The sequence below is a fragment of the Podarcis filfolensis genome (assembly GCF_964270895.1).
Source record: "Podarcis filfolensis genome assembly, chromosome: 8".
Taxonomy (NCBI): Eukaryota; Metazoa; Chordata; class Lepidosauria; order Squamata; family Lacertidae; genus Podarcis; species Podarcis filfolensis.
In genome coordinates this window covers 13,772,934-13,790,107 of record NC_139611.1, presented here as the reverse complement: position 1 = coordinate 13,790,107, position 17,174 = coordinate 13,772,934, and the positions used below count along the sequence as shown (strand labels likewise).

General features: G+C 48.1%; 1 protein-coding gene across 20 annotated transcripts in view; it reads left to right on the top strand.

Annotated features, from left to right (window-relative positions):
* Positions 1 to 10,407, top strand: part of ARHGEF10L (Rho guanine nucleotide exchange factor 10 like) — a 147,243-nt gene extending 136,836 nt beyond the window's left edge. For all 20 annotated transcript variants that reach the window (XM_083628472.1, XM_083628486.1, XM_083628473.1 and 17 more), the window contains 2 exons: positions 6,313 to 6,435; positions 8,618 to 10,407. In XM_083628472.1, the coding sequence (XP_083484598.1) occupies positions 6,313 to 6,435; positions 8,618 to 9,144 (650 nt within the window). In that variant the 3' untranslated portion in view covers positions 9,145 to 10,407. The remainder of the gene's footprint in view (positions 1 to 6,312; positions 6,436 to 8,617) is intronic.
* Positions 10,408 to 17,174: the final 6,767 nt, after the last annotated feature.

Here is a 17,174-nt window from a genome sequence, read left to right as displayed (position 1 = left end):
AGGCTGTCAATGGCTACTATCCAGCACTGCTATTTTCTCCCTCCACTGATGGAGGCCACTTGCTGTGAATTACAGGAAGGGAGAAGTTGTCCCACCCAGGTCTTGCATTCGGCCTTCCCACTAGGGCATCTGCAAGAACAGGAAGCTGGGCTAGATATTTTAAACCAGAGGGGAGCTAACCTGTAGCCCTCTAGATGTTGTCGGACCCCAGTGCCCACTGTTCTTTACCATCATCCAGCAACATCTGGAGGGCCGCAGGTTCCTCATCCCTGAACTGGACCATCACTTGCCTTTACTTCCCATCCAGCTACCTCCATCACAATGTTTTACACCCCTGCATTCAAAGAAGGCAGAGTTCTGATGGAGGCAGCTAGGGAGGCAGGGAAGGTGAGTGATGATCTGGGATGGGGAAAGACATTGTTGGACCTTTCATCTACCTGGTCAAGGTTGGGGATTATGACCACCTATGATCCTCCCCCCTGTTCTATGGTTTTGGATCAAATGAGTTTTGCAGTGGGTGGGTGTCATGTGCACTTTTATTATAAAATTTGCAAACATATATCCGTTGTTGAGCTATTATAATGAATCCCATCCACGATCTTCAATTTCAAGTAGAAGTGTTTGATTTTTTGGCTTCTGGGGAAAAAATAAAACCTTTCTAATAAACAATGAAAGGTCACCGGTTCTCATTAAAACAGGTTCTGCTTTCTGGCGCGAGACAATTTAGCTAAAATAAGCAGATTCACATGTGCCTCTGTGTTTCCCCCCATTTTCCTTTTGCGGATCTTTCGCTGCCCCCCCCGCCAAAATCATATCATTCCCTCGCTCCACTAATTGCATTAAGATAGCAGTTCTTGATAATTCCTAATTAAATTCATTGTATGAATCAATGAAATAAAACACCGTTAAGACCCAAACATACAACCGTCTCGGCGATTCCGAGAATAGAATTTGTGCCGTTAGACCAATATTGCCGAATTAATTGTTCCGGCCCGCCTTTATTTATTTGCTTTATGAATGCCTTCCCGTGAAATGTCCCAAAGTGATTAGCCATAAAACAGCAGCAATAAAAACAGATATAAATACCATTTCCAGTCTAACACAAAGAAAACCTAGGCTAGAAATCTCCACTTAAAAGGTTTGCTGATGGAAGAATACTGCTTTCTGCCTTCCTAATTATTCAGGAATCTTCTTTGGGTAGGGATCTGCTGTTTGGTGATGAGGCAGAGATAGACCAGTTTGATCCTCATCTATATTTCCCTTTCATTACGGGTCTGGAGGAATTAAATTTTGCTTGCGTTTATGGGTGAACCTACCAGCCGATGTTGTCTTTGTCCATGGAGTTTTCTTGGCAGGGATACTGGAGTGGCTTGCCAGTTCCTCCTCCAGGTGGATCACGTTTGGTTGAAACTCTCCACTATGACCTGTTCATCTTGGGTGCCCTGCTCGGCATAGTTCATAGCTTCTCTGAGTTATTCAAGCCCCTTCGCCACGGCAAGGCAGTGATCCATGAAGGGTCATCACACATCAGCATCACAACCTTGATGGCAGAAAGTGATGAGGAATTAAAGAACCTTTTATTGAGGGTGAAAGAGGAGAGCGCAAAATATGGTCTGAAGCTCAACATCAAAAAAACGAAGATCATGGCCACTGGTCCCATCACCTCCTGGCAAATAGAAGGGGAAGAAATGGAGGCAGTAAGAGATTTTACTTTCTTGGGCTCCATGATCACTGCAGATGGTGACAGCAGTCACGAAATTAAAAGACGCCTGCTTCTTGGGAGAAAAGCAATGACAAACCTAGACAGCATCTTAAAAAGTACAGACATCACCTTGCCAACAAAGGTCCGTATAGTTAAAGCTATGGTTTTCCCAGTAGTGATGTATGGAAGTGAGAGCTGGACCATAAAGAAGGCTGATGGCCGAAGAATTGATGCTTTTGAATTATGGTGCTGGAGGAGACTCTTGAGAGTCCCATGGACTGCAAGAAGATCAAACGTATCCATTCTTAAGGAAATCAGCCCTGAGTGCTCATTGGAAGGACAGATCGTAAAGCTGAGGCTCCAATACTTTGGCCACCTTATGAGAAGAGAAGACTCCCTGGAAAAGACCCTGATATTGGGAAAGATGGAGGGCACAAGGAGAAGGGGACGACAGAGGATGAGATGGTTGGATGGTGTTCTTGAAGCTACCAGCATGAGTTTGATCAAACTGCGGGAGGCAGTGGAGGACAGAAGTGCCTGGCGTGCTCTGGTCCATGGGGTCACGAAGAGTTGGACACGACTAAACGACTAAACAACAACAACCAGCCGATGTTAGAATTCCTGCTCCGCGATTGCAGTCATGGTTGTGAAACTGTCTTTGCACCGAAGACCACCTGGTGCCTTCAATATACAGTTTCTTGTGAATGCTGAACCTCTTCCCGCCCAGCTTTCAACAGTCAAGGTGTATATTTATAGCACTCACCTTATTTCTGTGATTGTAAGTTGTTTCAAATTGATTTTGGCACCGTGCCGCAATGTTGCATTTTAATGTCGCAACCTGTCCTGGGAACTTACGGTGAAGGGCAAGTGATTAGAAATATTATTATATATTATCGTGTCCCATTGTCATTTTCTGAAACAATACGTTGTGGAAGAAAATCAAACCTTTGCACTACAATTAGGGTAAAGGTCTGTCTATTAAGACAAAGCAGTTGCATTGCAGAAGACCCCATCCCCAATCAACCAGACTCTCTTCTGAACTAATCAATAGGCGTTTCTGCTTATTGATGGAGCTAACAGCTTTTTATATGGATGACAGAAGTTGTCGCAACCCAGTTAATAAGAAACTAGCCTTACAGGAGAAATGCAGGGAAAAAACAGCATTGCTGAAATCAAACGTTGCATCCTCTTTCCAGTCTTTCATCTTCTCTCCCACTTTCCGGCCAACTTTTTTCTTATGCTCTAAGAGAGACGTGGCCTTATGAATTTAAGATCTGAACAGGCTCAAGTCCATTACAGGCTTAGGGCCCCGCAGACCCCAGAGCCAGACATGGAGCTTGCGGATTGTGAACCGAAATGCAGGGATCCTTCGAGATCTGCTCTCCTCCGAATTTTGCAGTGAAGTTCTCCCGCCAAGTCACAGGTTCAGAAGTGCATACACTACAGGGGTGCAAAGTGTACATGACAACTGTGTGTGTTAGTGACATACACAAAAAGGCAAGTTCTGTTAGGGGAAATCACTTTGCAAAAGGTAATAAAAAGGAGAGTGTATCTTAGGCAAAATTGCAAACGGTTAGGCGAAATTTGCTCTAAAAGCTCATGAATTTTCTTGAGGGCTCTCTCTGTTTGTGTATAATATCTCAAACTGACATGCAACTGGGGAGAACTGAGTTAAAGATTTGAAAAAGGGGAAACAGAAATTGACCGAGGAGCTGGAATAGTTTTAATTTTGGCACAGAATTTTTTATTGATTTTCACAAATTTTCAATCTATGTTTTTCTCGATATTTTGACTTCCCAGCCTTTCCTCCATGATGGTTCTATCCCCCGCCCCCATATCTGTGGCTTTATATAACATACTTTTATCGAATACATTGATCCTCTATTTCGCTTACTGTTTTCATTCGGCTGCTTGTAATTCAAACCGTGCCCCGTGTTTTCATTTGAAAATAAGATCGAGGAACCCAGAATACTGACAGATCTTCCCATTCTTGCCGGGGAGATGGGCTGCTGGATGTGTTGCTGAATAGGAACCATCCCCTCTAACTCTTAAGTCACGAACTCCCTCTCTTGTTTGATCACTTCTCCTCCACTTCACCTGTTCCAGGGTGGGATCCATGCCTGGCCTCCCTCCTGTTCATCGTTGATGCTGTTGCTAACCAGAGAGACAGGAGAGCTAATCTGTCTTGACACTCAAAACATGTTAATTTGCAGCAGTGGGTTAACCAATTGATTGTCCCCTTGGAGTGGAAAGCAATGCAGGGCTCATCTCCTTTAGCAAGGAAGGGGCACCCATGCCATAGGTAAGGTAAAGGGACCCCTGACCATTAGGTCCAGTCGTGGCCGACTCTGGGGTTGCGGCGCTCATCTCGCTTTATTGGCCGAGGGAGCCGGTGTACAGCTTCCAGGTCATGTGGCCAGCATGACTAAGCCGCTTCTGGTGAACCAGAGCAGCGCACGGAAACGCCGTTTACCTTCCCGCCGGAGTGGTACCTATTTATCTACTTGCACTTGACGTGCTCTCAGACTGCTAGGTTGGTAGGAGCAGGGACTGAGCAACGGGAGCTCACCCCGTTGTGGAGATTCGAACCGCCGACCTTTTGATCGGCAAGTCCTAGGCTCTGTGGTTTAACCCACAGCGCCACCCGCGTCCCCTACCCATGCCATAGAAGGGGCAAATTGGTCCATTTTTTGTTCTATCAGACCACATTTGCACCATCCATTTAAAGCACTACAATACCACTTTAAACAGTATGGGCTTCCCCCAAAGAATCTTGGGAACTGTAGCTTGTCAAGGGCGCTGAGAGTTGTAAGGAGACCTCTATATTCCCCTTGCGGAAGTATAATTCCCAGAGATCCCCAAGAAGAGAGGTTGACTGTTCATCTACTCTAGGAATTGTAGCCCTGGGAATGGAAGAGGGGGTCTTCTTCTTCTTCTTCTTCTTCTTCTTCTTCTTCTTCTTCTTCTTCTTCATTTATGTTTTTCAGATTTATACACTTCACTAATTTTACAATCATTTTAACATTTCAAACTTCGACCTTCTTCCCCCTCTTTCTGTGGTTTAAATTAAATTTATTTTTAATATCTTCTGCATATCCAAATTAACTGAATTTGCTCATTTATTCATCTGCTTCATACTCATAAACCACAGGTTATTACAGTAATCCTGCCAATGTTCTTATCTGTTTGCAATTTATCTCTAAATACTCAATAAACCATTTCCATTTTTTAAAATAAGAAGTTTGTTATCTCAATTTCTTACTCTTCCAGTAAGTTTCGCCATTTCTGCATATTCCACAAGTTTTTGTATCCATCCTTCCTTTGCTGGGACTTCTGCTTCTTTCCATTTTGGGGCGAGTAACATTCTTGCCGCTGTAGTAGCATATGTGAATTAGTTTCTATACAGTTTAAAGGGGGCTTCTAACAGATCTCAGCTCACAGTAATGAGATTAACTTGCCATTGGGGGAAGGGCTCAGCGGTAGAACACCTGTTTGGCATGCAGAAGGTCGTAGGCTTAGTCCCTGGCATCATCTACAGGTAGGGCTGACTTCTGCCAGTCTGTGAATCTGATGTACAATTCTGCCAGTCTATTGAATTTGATGTTGTCAGGGAATCAGGAGCAGGAGCAATGGGGAGAGAGGAATTGGAGAGCGAAGGGGAAGAATCCGAGGGCAGCGTAGGGGAGTATGACAGTGGCCCGAGAGATTCCATGAGCTTCTCCAGCGAATCAGAAGATTCCCAGAAGGGGGCGCCGATGGTCAGGGCAAGGGGGGTCCCAGGGGGGACGCACCAGAAACAAGGAGCCAGAGGGGAACCCCAAAACAGCAGTGGAGGATCGGGACCAGTTTCCCCACCAGAGCGTAGTGGGGGGGAAGAGTCACATGTGTCAGGGCCAGCGTCTCCTCCAGAGAGGGAGTCAGGGCTGACCACGCCTCCATCGGAGAGTGGAGGAACGGAAGGGAGGTCAGTTGCAGCTAGCCCCCCGAAGGGGGAAGCAGTGACAGCAGCAGTGAAACGGTCAGGAGGAAAGCTGCTGGCTGGGCACGCGCGCCAAGTTCAAATGTGCAGGCGCGCGGGACAGCAGGAGACCCGGATGGGGAACCAGCTCCTAAAGCCCGCCGGAGGGAGGGAGAAGGCTCAGGGGAATCAGCCTCAGAGGAGGCTAGAAGGGGCGAGACCCCGGCGGGCAGGCGGACCCAGAGGAGGAAAGAGCAGCGGAAAAGGTGGAGCAAGGCTAGAATCTTAAATTGGTGTCAAGGGGGAGGAGACTCAGATGGAGCATCAGCGGTCTAACGGTTGAGACGTAGAGCTGCGCGCTGCGGCTTTGGAAGTGAAACTGAACTTCAATAGAGACTTTTGTACTTAACAACGAAGCAGCGTTGGTCCTTTGTGAGCTGGGACCTAGGGTAGCTCTGACAGATGTACAATTGGCTTTCTTGTTCCTGTCTCCTGTTGCTTCATTCTGCTTGCTGGCGGGTGTCCCCTATGGCTATAGAAGTCCCAGGAAGAATGGTTTGGGGTAGTTTGTGGCTGATCTACCTTTACAGACCAAAAATGGGCAACAGCTTCTGCTCCTCCAGTTAATCTGCCCTTCCATTTCTTCCCACAGGCCAGAAGAATGTCCGCGTCACCAGCCTTCTGATTTGCCAGGGCCTCCTCTGGGTTGGCACCGACCAAGGCATCTTGGTCCTTTTGCCTGTGCCCAGGTTGGAGGGGATCCCCAAGATCACAGGTGAGTTTCCTTCTGTTGCAGCAAGCATGGGGAACACCTGTGGTCTTCCAGATGGGGCAGGGCTCAGAATCCCACCTGCCCCTGCCAGGATAATGGGAACTAGAATCCAATCCCAGAGCCACTGGTCCTCCATGCCTACATTAGAATAAGTCAGAGTTGTGATAGTAATAGTAATAGTAATTTATTAATTGTACCCCGCCCATCTGGCTGGGTTTCCCCAGCCACTGTGGGCGGCTTCCAACAAAGATTAAAAATACATTAAAATGTCACACATTAAAAAATTCCCTGAACAGGGCTGCCTTCAGATGTCTTCTAAATGTCAGGTAGTTGTTTATCTCTTTGACATCTGATGGGAGGGCGTTCCACAGGGCGGGTGCCACTACTAAGAAGGCCCTCTGCCTGGTTCCCTGTAGCAGTGAGGGAACTGCCAGAAGGCCCTCAGCGCTGGACCTCAGTGTCCCGGCAGAACGATGGGGGTGGAGACGCTCCTTCAGGTATACTGGGCTGAGGCCGTTTAGGGCTTTAAAGGTCAGCACCAACACTTTGAATTGTGCTCGGAAATGTACTGGGAGCCAATGTAGGTCTTTCGGGACCGGTGTTATATTGTCTTGGTGGCCGCCCCCAGTCACCAGTCTAGCATTCTGGATAAGTTGTAGTTTCCAGGTCCCCTTCAAAGGTAGCCCCACGTAGCGCGCATTGCAGTAGTCCAAGCGGGAGATAACTGGAGCATGCACCACTCTGGCGAAACAGTCTCAGGTAGGCTCTCAGCCTGCGTACCAGATGGAGCTGGTAGATAACTGCCCTGGATACAGATAGGGGTAGCTAGGGGGCAGCAAAGGCAAGTGATGGTCAGAGGGTGATGGAGGTTGCAGCAGTGAGGGACATGCGTCTCTCAAGGTGCTGTTAGACTCCAGCTCCCAGCTGCCCCAGACAGCAAGGCAAAGAAGCCCCTGAGTCTATCACCTTCCATTAATTTAAATGGGTCTACACTAAGTAGGACTTAGATGGCTACCATCCCATCATTTTTTTGCTCAGATTTGGGGGGGAGGGGTGTCTCCATGTGGCCAAGTCACATGACGCATGTTGTTGGAGGGGAAGCGGAAATTTGATTTTTGTTTCGGAGCCAGGTTGGGAGAATTGCATCTGCTTCTGCTCCTCCACCCCCCCTCATCTTATTTATTCATTTGTTGCATTTATATAATCCTGCGTTTTCCTCCCAAGGAGCTCAAGGTAGCTCTTCTCCCCCTCTTCCTTTTATCCCCACAACCACCTTGTGAGGTAGGCTCGGCTGGGAGATGTAGGGATTGGCCCAAGGTCACCCAGTGAACTTCATGGCTGAGTGGGGGGCAGATTTGAACCCTGGTCTGTCCCAGGTCCTAGCCCAGTGTTTCCCAAACTTTGGGTCTTCAGCTGTTTTGGGACTACAACTCCCATCACCCCTAGCTAGCAGGTCAGGGATGATGGGAATTGTAGTCCGAAAAAACCACTAGAGACCCAAGTTTGGGAAGCACTGTCCTAGCCTGATGAGAGCCAGTGTGGTGTAGTGGTTAAGAGTGGCAGACTCATAATCTGGTGAACCGGGTTCACGTCTCCGCTCCTCCACATGCAGCTGCTGGGTGACCTTGGGCTAGTCACACTTCTCTGAAGTCTCTCAGCCCCACTCACCTCACAGAGTGTTTGTTGTGGGGGAGGAAGGGAAAGGAGAATGCTAGCCGCTTTGAGACTCCTTAAAGGTAAAGGTAACGGGACCCCTGACCATTAGGTCCAGTCGTGACCGACTCTGGGGTTGCGGTGCTCATCTCGCTTTATTGGCCGAGGGAGCCGGCGTACAGCTTCCGGGTCATGTGGCCAGCATGACTAAGCTGCTTCTGGCGAACCAGAGCAGCGCACAGAAACACCGTTTACCTTCCCAACAGAGCGGTACCTATTTATCTACTTGCACTTTGACGTGCTTTCGAACTGCTAGTTTGGCAGGAGCAGGGACCGAGCAACGGGAGCTCACTCCATGGCGGGGTTTAATTCCTTAGGATAGTGATAAAGCGGGATATCAAATCCAAACTCCTCTTCTTCTACTTCTTCTCCTCTAACCACTGCACCACTACTGCCCTTCTTAAAACAAATTTCTGCTATCTATGAAGCTGGTCTCTGTGTTCCTAAAAGTTTCTCTCTCTCTACTGCTCAGGGAAAGGCATGGTCTCCCTTAATGGCCACTGTGGCCCGGTGGAATTCCTGGCTGTCGCCCTCAGCACCCTGGCCCCGGACATTCTCAAGAGCGACAAGGAGGATGACCCCTCTGCAGATCCCGTATCTGCCAAGGACGAAAAGCCGGACAGCAAACCAGGAGATATGGCTTCCCAGAACAGCCCTCAGATGAGGGAGCTCCGGAAAAAGGGCATTCTCCTGCAGTACCGCCTCCGTTCCACCTCTCACCTCCCCGGGCAGCTGCTCTCGATGCGAGAGGCGCCCTCCACCGGGAACGCCCCGGAGCACACCGAGGAGGACGGCTCCGTCTACGAGATGGCCGACGACCCAGACATTTGGGTCCACAACCGGCCGTGCGCCCGCGATGCTCACCGCAAGGAGATCTCCTCCCTGGCTGTGGTTTCTGGTGGGAGAGGCTACCGGAACTTCAACTCCAATGGCAAACTGCCAGCCAGCAGTGAGACAGACAGTACCTTGTTGATATGGCAGGTCCCACTGATGCTATAACCCCGGCCCCCTCTCATTGGCCGACCGGCTGGCCCTCCTACAATGCCTTGCTTTGGAACACATTGCAAAGGTGCGTTGGGCTCGCCAGAGGTGGTGGCTGCATTCCCCCCATCCCAATGGACTCACCCCCCCTGCCCCTTAAATCTTTTGGGGAAAACATCTTGCCTAAAAGAGGCTCCAGATTCCTTCTCTACTTTCCCCCCTCTCTCTCCGTCGCGATTGGAACACGCTTCAAGCCTCCCTGTTTGTTTGGAACACACACAAACGGTATGATCGCATCTCACGTGGGGGTTTGGTTCTGAGATTTCTGCATGTATGCAAAAACCGTATGCTCATGCTGCCCCCAGCTTTCTGAGTCCTTCCCTAGCCAGAGCGCTGAGTGGGCTGGCTCTCGCAAGACCTCGCGGGGTTGTCTGAGTTCTTGCGGGATCTCACACAAGTATCCCCAGGTTTCTGGAGCTGGTGTGCCGAGAAGGCCTTGCCTCCCCAAGGAAGGCAGAGAGCTTAAAAACTCTTTTTGCACTGGGGAACCCAAGCAGACCTGGAGCAAAAAGAGCTTTCAAGGTCTCTGCCTTGCTTGGGGAGACCAGGCCGAAATGGTGTGCCAGTTCTGGGGCGCTCTTGCGAGATCTTTCAGGGACTGTGTGACTTCTTGGGAGAGCTTTCCTTCACTTCTGGAGACGGCACCCTGAGAGGGCCTTGAGCAGTGCAGAAGGAGCTTTTAAATTCTCTGCCTTTCCTGTATTTATCTTGTGGGATTTCAGCCAGCTGGACATCAGTGGTTGAAATTGTGCAAGTTAAATATGTTTGAGGTGCGATCACACTGTACGAAATAGAGAGATTTTGGTTTTTTGCAGTTCAAGGGGTTGTGTATTCCGACTCGGAGCACACCCACTGAAAAGAATGACATTCACTTCAGCGGGTCTACTCTGAGTAGGAGACAACTCCGGACCTCTTATGCGCAGCCGTTTCCCATACTTACAAAATGAGCTTGCGGTTTTGAAAAAGAACTTTCCAGATGGCATAGGACTTGGCGCCCTCCTTGCGGGCTTTGGAGGCTGGCCAAAATTCCCCCCACTCCCCCCACTGAATCCTCTTCTCTCCCCCCCCCCCCGATAGCGGCATGAGGGTTTGTGTATCCATGTGTGAATATATATATGTAATATTAAAAGCCATGTACATTATTATGTTGTATAAATAAAATCTGTATATAGCGTGGGGGCATCTCGGGATGCCGGAATAAAGGTGTTTGGAAAAACGAGAGATCAACTGCACTGGAAGCTTTGACATCTCCTTGACAGCTGGTGTGTCTGTTCCCACCGGGCTCGGATTAGAATCCCGCCAGCTAAGCAAAGTGTTTTGTCGTACGATGAGATGCGGAGACATTTCTCAAGCAACGCTGGAGGTGCCCAGTGGCTAGGTGCCCCTTGGGAGAAGAGATGAGCTGGAAACTCAATTTTGTGGGGTGCCTATGATGGTCCAAGCTTACCTGACCTCACAGGTGGCAAACCTTGCCCCTCTCTCCGGGTGATTCCAAGTGGGCTGCAACAGTACTTCGACACAGAACCCATGGGCCGCACGCTGCCTTGTGATGCGGGGCATGTGGAAGGGATGCCAAAATTTGAGGACAACCCCCCCCCCAGCAATTGCACTGCCTTTCCAATGCCCAGTGCCTCGCTTACCCAACTTTGGGAAGGCGAGGAAGTTAAGGGCAATAATGGCAAGTGGTGGCAGAAGTTAAGGGCAGTGAAGGCAAGTGATGGAGGAAGTTAGGGGCAGTAAAGTCAGGTAGTGGAGGAAATTAAGGGCAATGGAGGCAAGTGATGGAGGAAGTTAGGGGCAGTAAAGGCAGGTAGCGAAGGAAATTAAGGGCAATGAAGGCAAATGGTGGCAGAAATTAAGGGCAGTAAAGGGAAGTGATGGTCCAGTTCAGGGATGGGAAAGCTGTGGCAGCCCCAGCAGCACAGCTTATGGTCCAGAATTATCAGAAACTTAGTCTAGCAACATCTGGGGAGCCCTGGACAGCTGCCCCTGATCTCCCTCCTCCCCCCCCCAAAAAAAGACAGGGAGGACAAAGAGGATATGGAGGGCTGCCAGCAGTCATCTTTACTGTCGTTGTTTGTGTCCTCTGGGACGGACGTCATATGTGTGCGTCTGGAGCTTCTCGGTGTGCAAAACAGCCGGGGAAATCGTGTTTTAATAGCTGCGGTGTAAAGCTCCCTGGATTTCTTGTGGGAGTTTCAGTGTGCATCTGTAGATGTTTACTCAGAAGTAAGCCCCGCTGAGCCGACTCCCTCAGAGGTGTGTTTGGAATTGCAACCGCAATGCATAAAATCTGCATAAATTTGTACAGGTGGTGGGAAAATGAGCCATTCTTTAAGAAGAGAGGAGGGCTTGCTTTCTTTGCTGCAGGTAAAACAGGTGTCCTTTTGGGGGCATGTAGTTCTCTCTTCTCTTGCACACAGGAGGGGAGCTTTCTTTCTGAAGCTGGCTTTTGCACACGGCTAGCTTTTTAAATCTGTAATGGAAAGGTATCTTAAAAGAAACAAAGAAAGACCCAAATTAACTGACTAAATGTCGTAGCCCATTAGTTGTTGTTTTTATCTTAGGTAAAGGTAAAGGGACCCCTGACCATTAAGTCCAGTCGCAGATGACTCTGGGGTTGCAGCGCTCATCTCACTTTATTGGCCGAGGGAGCCGGCGTACAGCTTCTGGGTCATGTGGCCAGCATGACTAAGCCACTTCTGGCGAACCAGAGCAGCGCACGGAAACACCGTTTACCTTCCTGCTGGAATGGTACATATTTATCTACTTGCACTTTGATGTGCTTTCAAACTGCTAGGTTGGCAGGAGCAGGGACCAAGCAATGAGAGCTCACCCCACTGCTGGGATTCAAACTGTCGACCTTCTGATTGGCAAGCCCTAGGCTCTGGTTTAGACCACAGCGCCACCTGCGTCTTACCTTATGGTATTTCTACCCTAACCTCTTTGGCTAAAAGGGGTCTCGAGGTGGCTTATGCAAATAATAGACTCATAGAAGGTAAAAGGGTAAAGGTAAAGGACTGCTGGATGGTTAAGTCCATTCAAAGGTGACTATGGGGTTGTGGCACTCATCTCGCTTTCAGGCCGAGGGAGCTGGTGTTTGTCCATAGACAGCTTTCCGGGTCATGTGGCCAGCAGGACTCTAGCACTTCTGGCACAACAGGACACTGTGACGGAATTCAGAGTGCATGGAAACGCCATTTACCTTCCTGCCACAGCGGTACCTATTTATCTACTTGCACTGGCCTCCTTTCAAACTGCGCGGTTGGCAGGAGCTGGGACAGAGCAACAGGAGCTCACCCCATCACGGGGATTCGAACCGCCAACCTTCCGATCGGTAAGCCCAAGAGCACAGTGGTTTAGAGCACAGCGCCACCCACGTCCATTGCAGACTCATAGAACTGTAGAGTTGAAAGGGACCCCAAAGGTAATTGAGTCAAACCCTCTAAAATACAGCTAAAGAATTCCCGACAGATGGCCATCCAATGTCTGTTGAAAAATTCCAATGAAGGAGAGTCCACCACTTTCCAAGGGAGTTTGTTCTACTGTCGAGCAGCTCTTGCCACCAGAAAGTTCCTCCTAGTGTTTATTTGGAATTTCCTGTCCTGTCCTTTGAATCCATTGGTTTGCATCCTGCCCTCTGGGACATAGAACCATAGAATGGTAGGCTTGGAAGGGACGCCACGGGTCATCTAGTCCAACCCCTGCAATGCTGGAATACTGGACTTAGATAGCTCACTGGCAGAGCTCAGGAGAGTTTGGCACACAGCGAAGGAGCACGGCAAGAGGTGTAGCAATGGGTGGAAAAGGGGGGTCCCCAAACTCGATGTGTTTATGTACAAACGAGTAAGCGAGAAAACAGGCAGTAATGGGATGAAAAGAGGGTGGTGTTGGGGCTCCGAGCCAGGAGAGAATTCCTGTGTCGGCAAGCGAGGCAGGTTTTTATTTTTTGTTTAAATCAGCTTGTTAAATCCATCCCAAATCCGATTTCTCGATAACTCCAATTTCATTTTCATTTTCGCCTTTCAATTATATTCCCGGCAACTCAACCTTGAAATGGGGCCATCTCAGCCGACGCCGCTGCCTGCGAAGGCCCTATTACGGCTGGTACACGATTTCCGCAGCTTATTTTTTTCCTAATTAGACATTAAATGCATGTAACGCTTTCTCCCTTCCTTTTAAAAAGAAAGCTGTTTTCGGCTCCAGATAAAGTTGTCGTGCTTTTGCCGCACCTCGGATCTTGGCTTGATGTTCCAGCTCGCCAATTTTGGGGGTGTTTGAATAATGAAGAGGGGGGAGAGAGAGGAGAAGCATTGTAAGACAAAAATAAAACTAAAAATCCACGCAAAGCTCCCCCCCCCAAAAATTATTTCCTTCATCCACATGCCACTGCAAAACCTGTCAAAAGAGGGCAATTTGAGTACAATAGTTGAAAAGCCATTCAGTTCATTGATACAATTTCACATCTATTGGGTCTAGCATGAGGGATGACTGAATCTTTCAGCCACTTAGCATTAATATTTTCCAGTGTTTAGAAACTCCAGTGCTTGACTGCACAGGAACTTAACCCAGAGCCTTGTAGCTGAATCAGACCAAAGACCCGTCTCATCCATCATCTTAATAGTACTGGTCTATTCTGAGTGAGTCAACAATGTGATTCAGCAGCAAAAAAGAAAAAAAAAAGAAAAAGAAAAAGGGGTAATGCTATTCTAGGCTGCATTAACCAAAGTTCAGTGTCCAGATCAAGGGAAATAATAGCATCATTCTATTCACGACTTCCGATTTGCCGCGCACCGCTTCGGAGTGTGGGTCTAGTCCTCTGGGAAAGACCCGATCTATGCGAGGGGAAAGGGGAAACACAAAGGAGCTGTGTACCCCTGTAAGAAGCCCAAAAAGGTATTTTGGGCACTGGGGATCTGGCTGCTCTCTTTGGGAGCCAGTGTGGTGTAGTGGTTAAGAGCGGTAGACTCGTAATCTGGGGAACCGGGTTCACTTCCCTGTTCCTCCACACGGAGCTTCTGGGTGACCTTGGGCCAGTCACACTTCTCTGAAGTCTCTCAGCCCCACTCACCTCACAGAGTGTTTGTTGTGGGGGAGGAAGGGAAAGGAGAATGTTAGCCGCTTTGAGACTCCTGAAGGGGAGTGATAAAGCGGGAGATCAAATCCAAACTCTTCTTCTTTTCACCCCCAAAATCGTTCTGTAAAGAGCGGGGAAGAACAGTGAGATTGAGCCACGAGCACTGGGATCCATTCGCTACCCCGCGACGAGAAGCCTTGGTATTCTGCCTTGGTCAGACCACACCGGGAGTGCTGTGTCCGGTTCTAGGTGCCACAAGTTAAGAAGGATGTTGACAAGCTGGAACTTTGCAGGATGACCAAGATGATCAAGGGCCTGGAAACCGTGTGGGATATGTTTAGCTTGGAAAAAAGGAGACTGAGAGGAGATACGATAGCCATCTTCAAATATCTGAAGGGCCGTCCCATGGATGATGGAACGAGCTTGTTTTCTCCTGCTCTAGAGGGTAGGGCACGAACCAATGGATTCAAACGACAAGAAAGGGAATTCTAACTGAATGTCAGGAAGAAGTTTCTGACAGTAAGAGCTGTTTGACAGTGAAATGGACTCCTTTGGAAGATGGTGGAGTTTCCTTCATTGGGTTTTTTTAAGCAGAGCTTTGATGGGCAGCTGCCAGGTATTTTTAAGCTGTGATTTCTGCACTGGTTCCTCCAGCACTACAGTTCTATGATTCTATGATTCTGTTTGCCACAATGAGTGACCAGATGTCATGAGGACATTTTTTAAAATGCTTTATTTGGTCAGAGAACTGGTATGCAAAATTCAGAGAAGTGCGAATTTCAAACAAATTTCCATTTTATGCATTGGTTTTGGGATGTTTCAATTAGGTGGGTTTGTCTTAAAACGCAAACTGAACCAAACTTCTCCCAGCAAAGGCCTGCCTGGATCCACGTGGTGTTCAAAAACTCCTTTGTCTTTCTTGGATAAAGTTTGTTCTTTATTTAATAACCAACCCAACAGTCACTTTTATGGAGAGGAGTCTCATTCCTTTATCGCCATCTGCAAATCTTGCCTTGCTTTGTTTACAACAAGTAGTAATTGTTTAATAGTGAAGCCATAAAAAAGGATAAAATGTCTTTTCCTTTTCATCAGCTGGGGAGTGTTCATGACTCCCTCAAGTGTGGAGTGAGACCTCCTCTGTTTGTTTTGTAGGTAGGTTATGTTATTTTATAATTTATCCTCCCTGTTACATGTGTGAGCAGAATGTTTAAAATAATCAGTTTAGTATTAGCAGTTAGCAGAGTTTAAAGCACCACCTCTTTCAGCACTGAAGTGCAAAATTTTGAGACTAGGCTACAGAGCCTTGTTGTATTTATCCAGGTTGCGATAGCAGACTGGATCTTCTCCATTTCTTCTTCTTGATAAAAGAATCACCAACAGACTGTAAATTTAGCACTGAGAACTTTTTACTTACATAAAGTCTTGAACACAATTCCAGCAGCAACAACTACAAGGCAGGCAAATTCTACTTCTAGGTTACAAAATACAGTGGTACCTCGGGTTACATACGCTTCAGGTTACAAATGCTTCAGGTTACAGACTCCGCTAGCCCAGAAATAGTACCTTGGGTTAAGAACTTTGCTTCAGGATGAGAACAAAAATTGTGCTCCGGCGGCGCGGCAGCAGCAAGAGGCCCCATTAGCTAAAGTGGAGCTTCAAGTTAAGAACAGTTTCAGGTTAAGAACTGACCGCCAGAACGAATTAAGTACTTAACCTGAGATACCACTGTACATAAAGGCAAAGGGACCCCTGACCATTAGGTCAAGTCACGGACGACTCTGGGGTTGTGGTGCTCATCTCATTTTACTGGCCAAGGGAGCCGGTGTACAGCTTCCGGGTAATGTGGCCAGCATGACTAAGCCGCTTCTGGCAAACCAGAGTAGCGCACAGAAACGCCATTTACCTTCCCGCTGGAGTGGTATCTATTTATCTACTTGCACTTTGACGTGTTTTCGAACTGCTAGGTTGGCAGGAGCAGGGACCGAGCAACAGGAGCTCACTCTGTTGCGGGGTTTCGAACCGCTAACCTTCTGATCAGCAAGCCCTAGGCTCAGTGGTTTAGACCACAGTGCCACCCACATCCCTATTTTCATCAGAGAAAAGTTGGAGAGTATGGAGTTATGTGACCCCTGAGCCAAGGAGATAAGTAACTATATAACTCTTAGAAGACATCTGAAGGCAGCCCTGTACAGTACTACCTTGGTTTATGAACTTCTGATCAGCAAGCCCTAGGCTCTGTGGTTTAGACCACAGCGCCACCCGCAGCCTTTTTACAAAATGCATAGTTGAGCTCAAAATGGAGTCTCTGTTGGAGCGGAGACCAGACAGATGTCTGCCTGCCTAAGAAGCATGGTGGAAAGGAGAATGACAACGAGGCAGGAGGAAGTAGAAAAGGTTAAAACCTTTTGTCCGTTTCCCATCAGAGAACTCAAGGGAAGTGATGTCACACAGAGCTCTTTCTCTGCTAATTACATTGCCTTTCTTTGCAATCTATCTAACAATTTGCAGCTCTGGGGTTGCTAGTCCCTAGCGTTACTAAACAAGAAGAATGCTTTGTTATTTTGACTGGAAACCCCCTAATTTTGGCGGTGTAGCTGCTGTTGTTTGCTGGACTCTGCAGGAGGGGAGAGTTGTGCTCAGGCCCTGCTTGAGAGTTTTCCTTTGGGGTAACTGGTTGGCCATTTTGAGAATGCTGAAATGGCAAGAAAATAGACTAAAACGAATTAAAACTCCTACCAAAGCTTCATAGATTTTTGGTTGGAAGTGACCCCCTTAAGCAGGGGTCAGCAAACTTTTTCAATCACTGTCCCTCAGACCTTGTGGGGGGCCAGAAAAAAAGAAGAGTTCGCAGTTGGTACCCCTCTTTATCACTACCCGAAGGAGTCTCAAAGCGGCTAACCTTCTCCTTTCC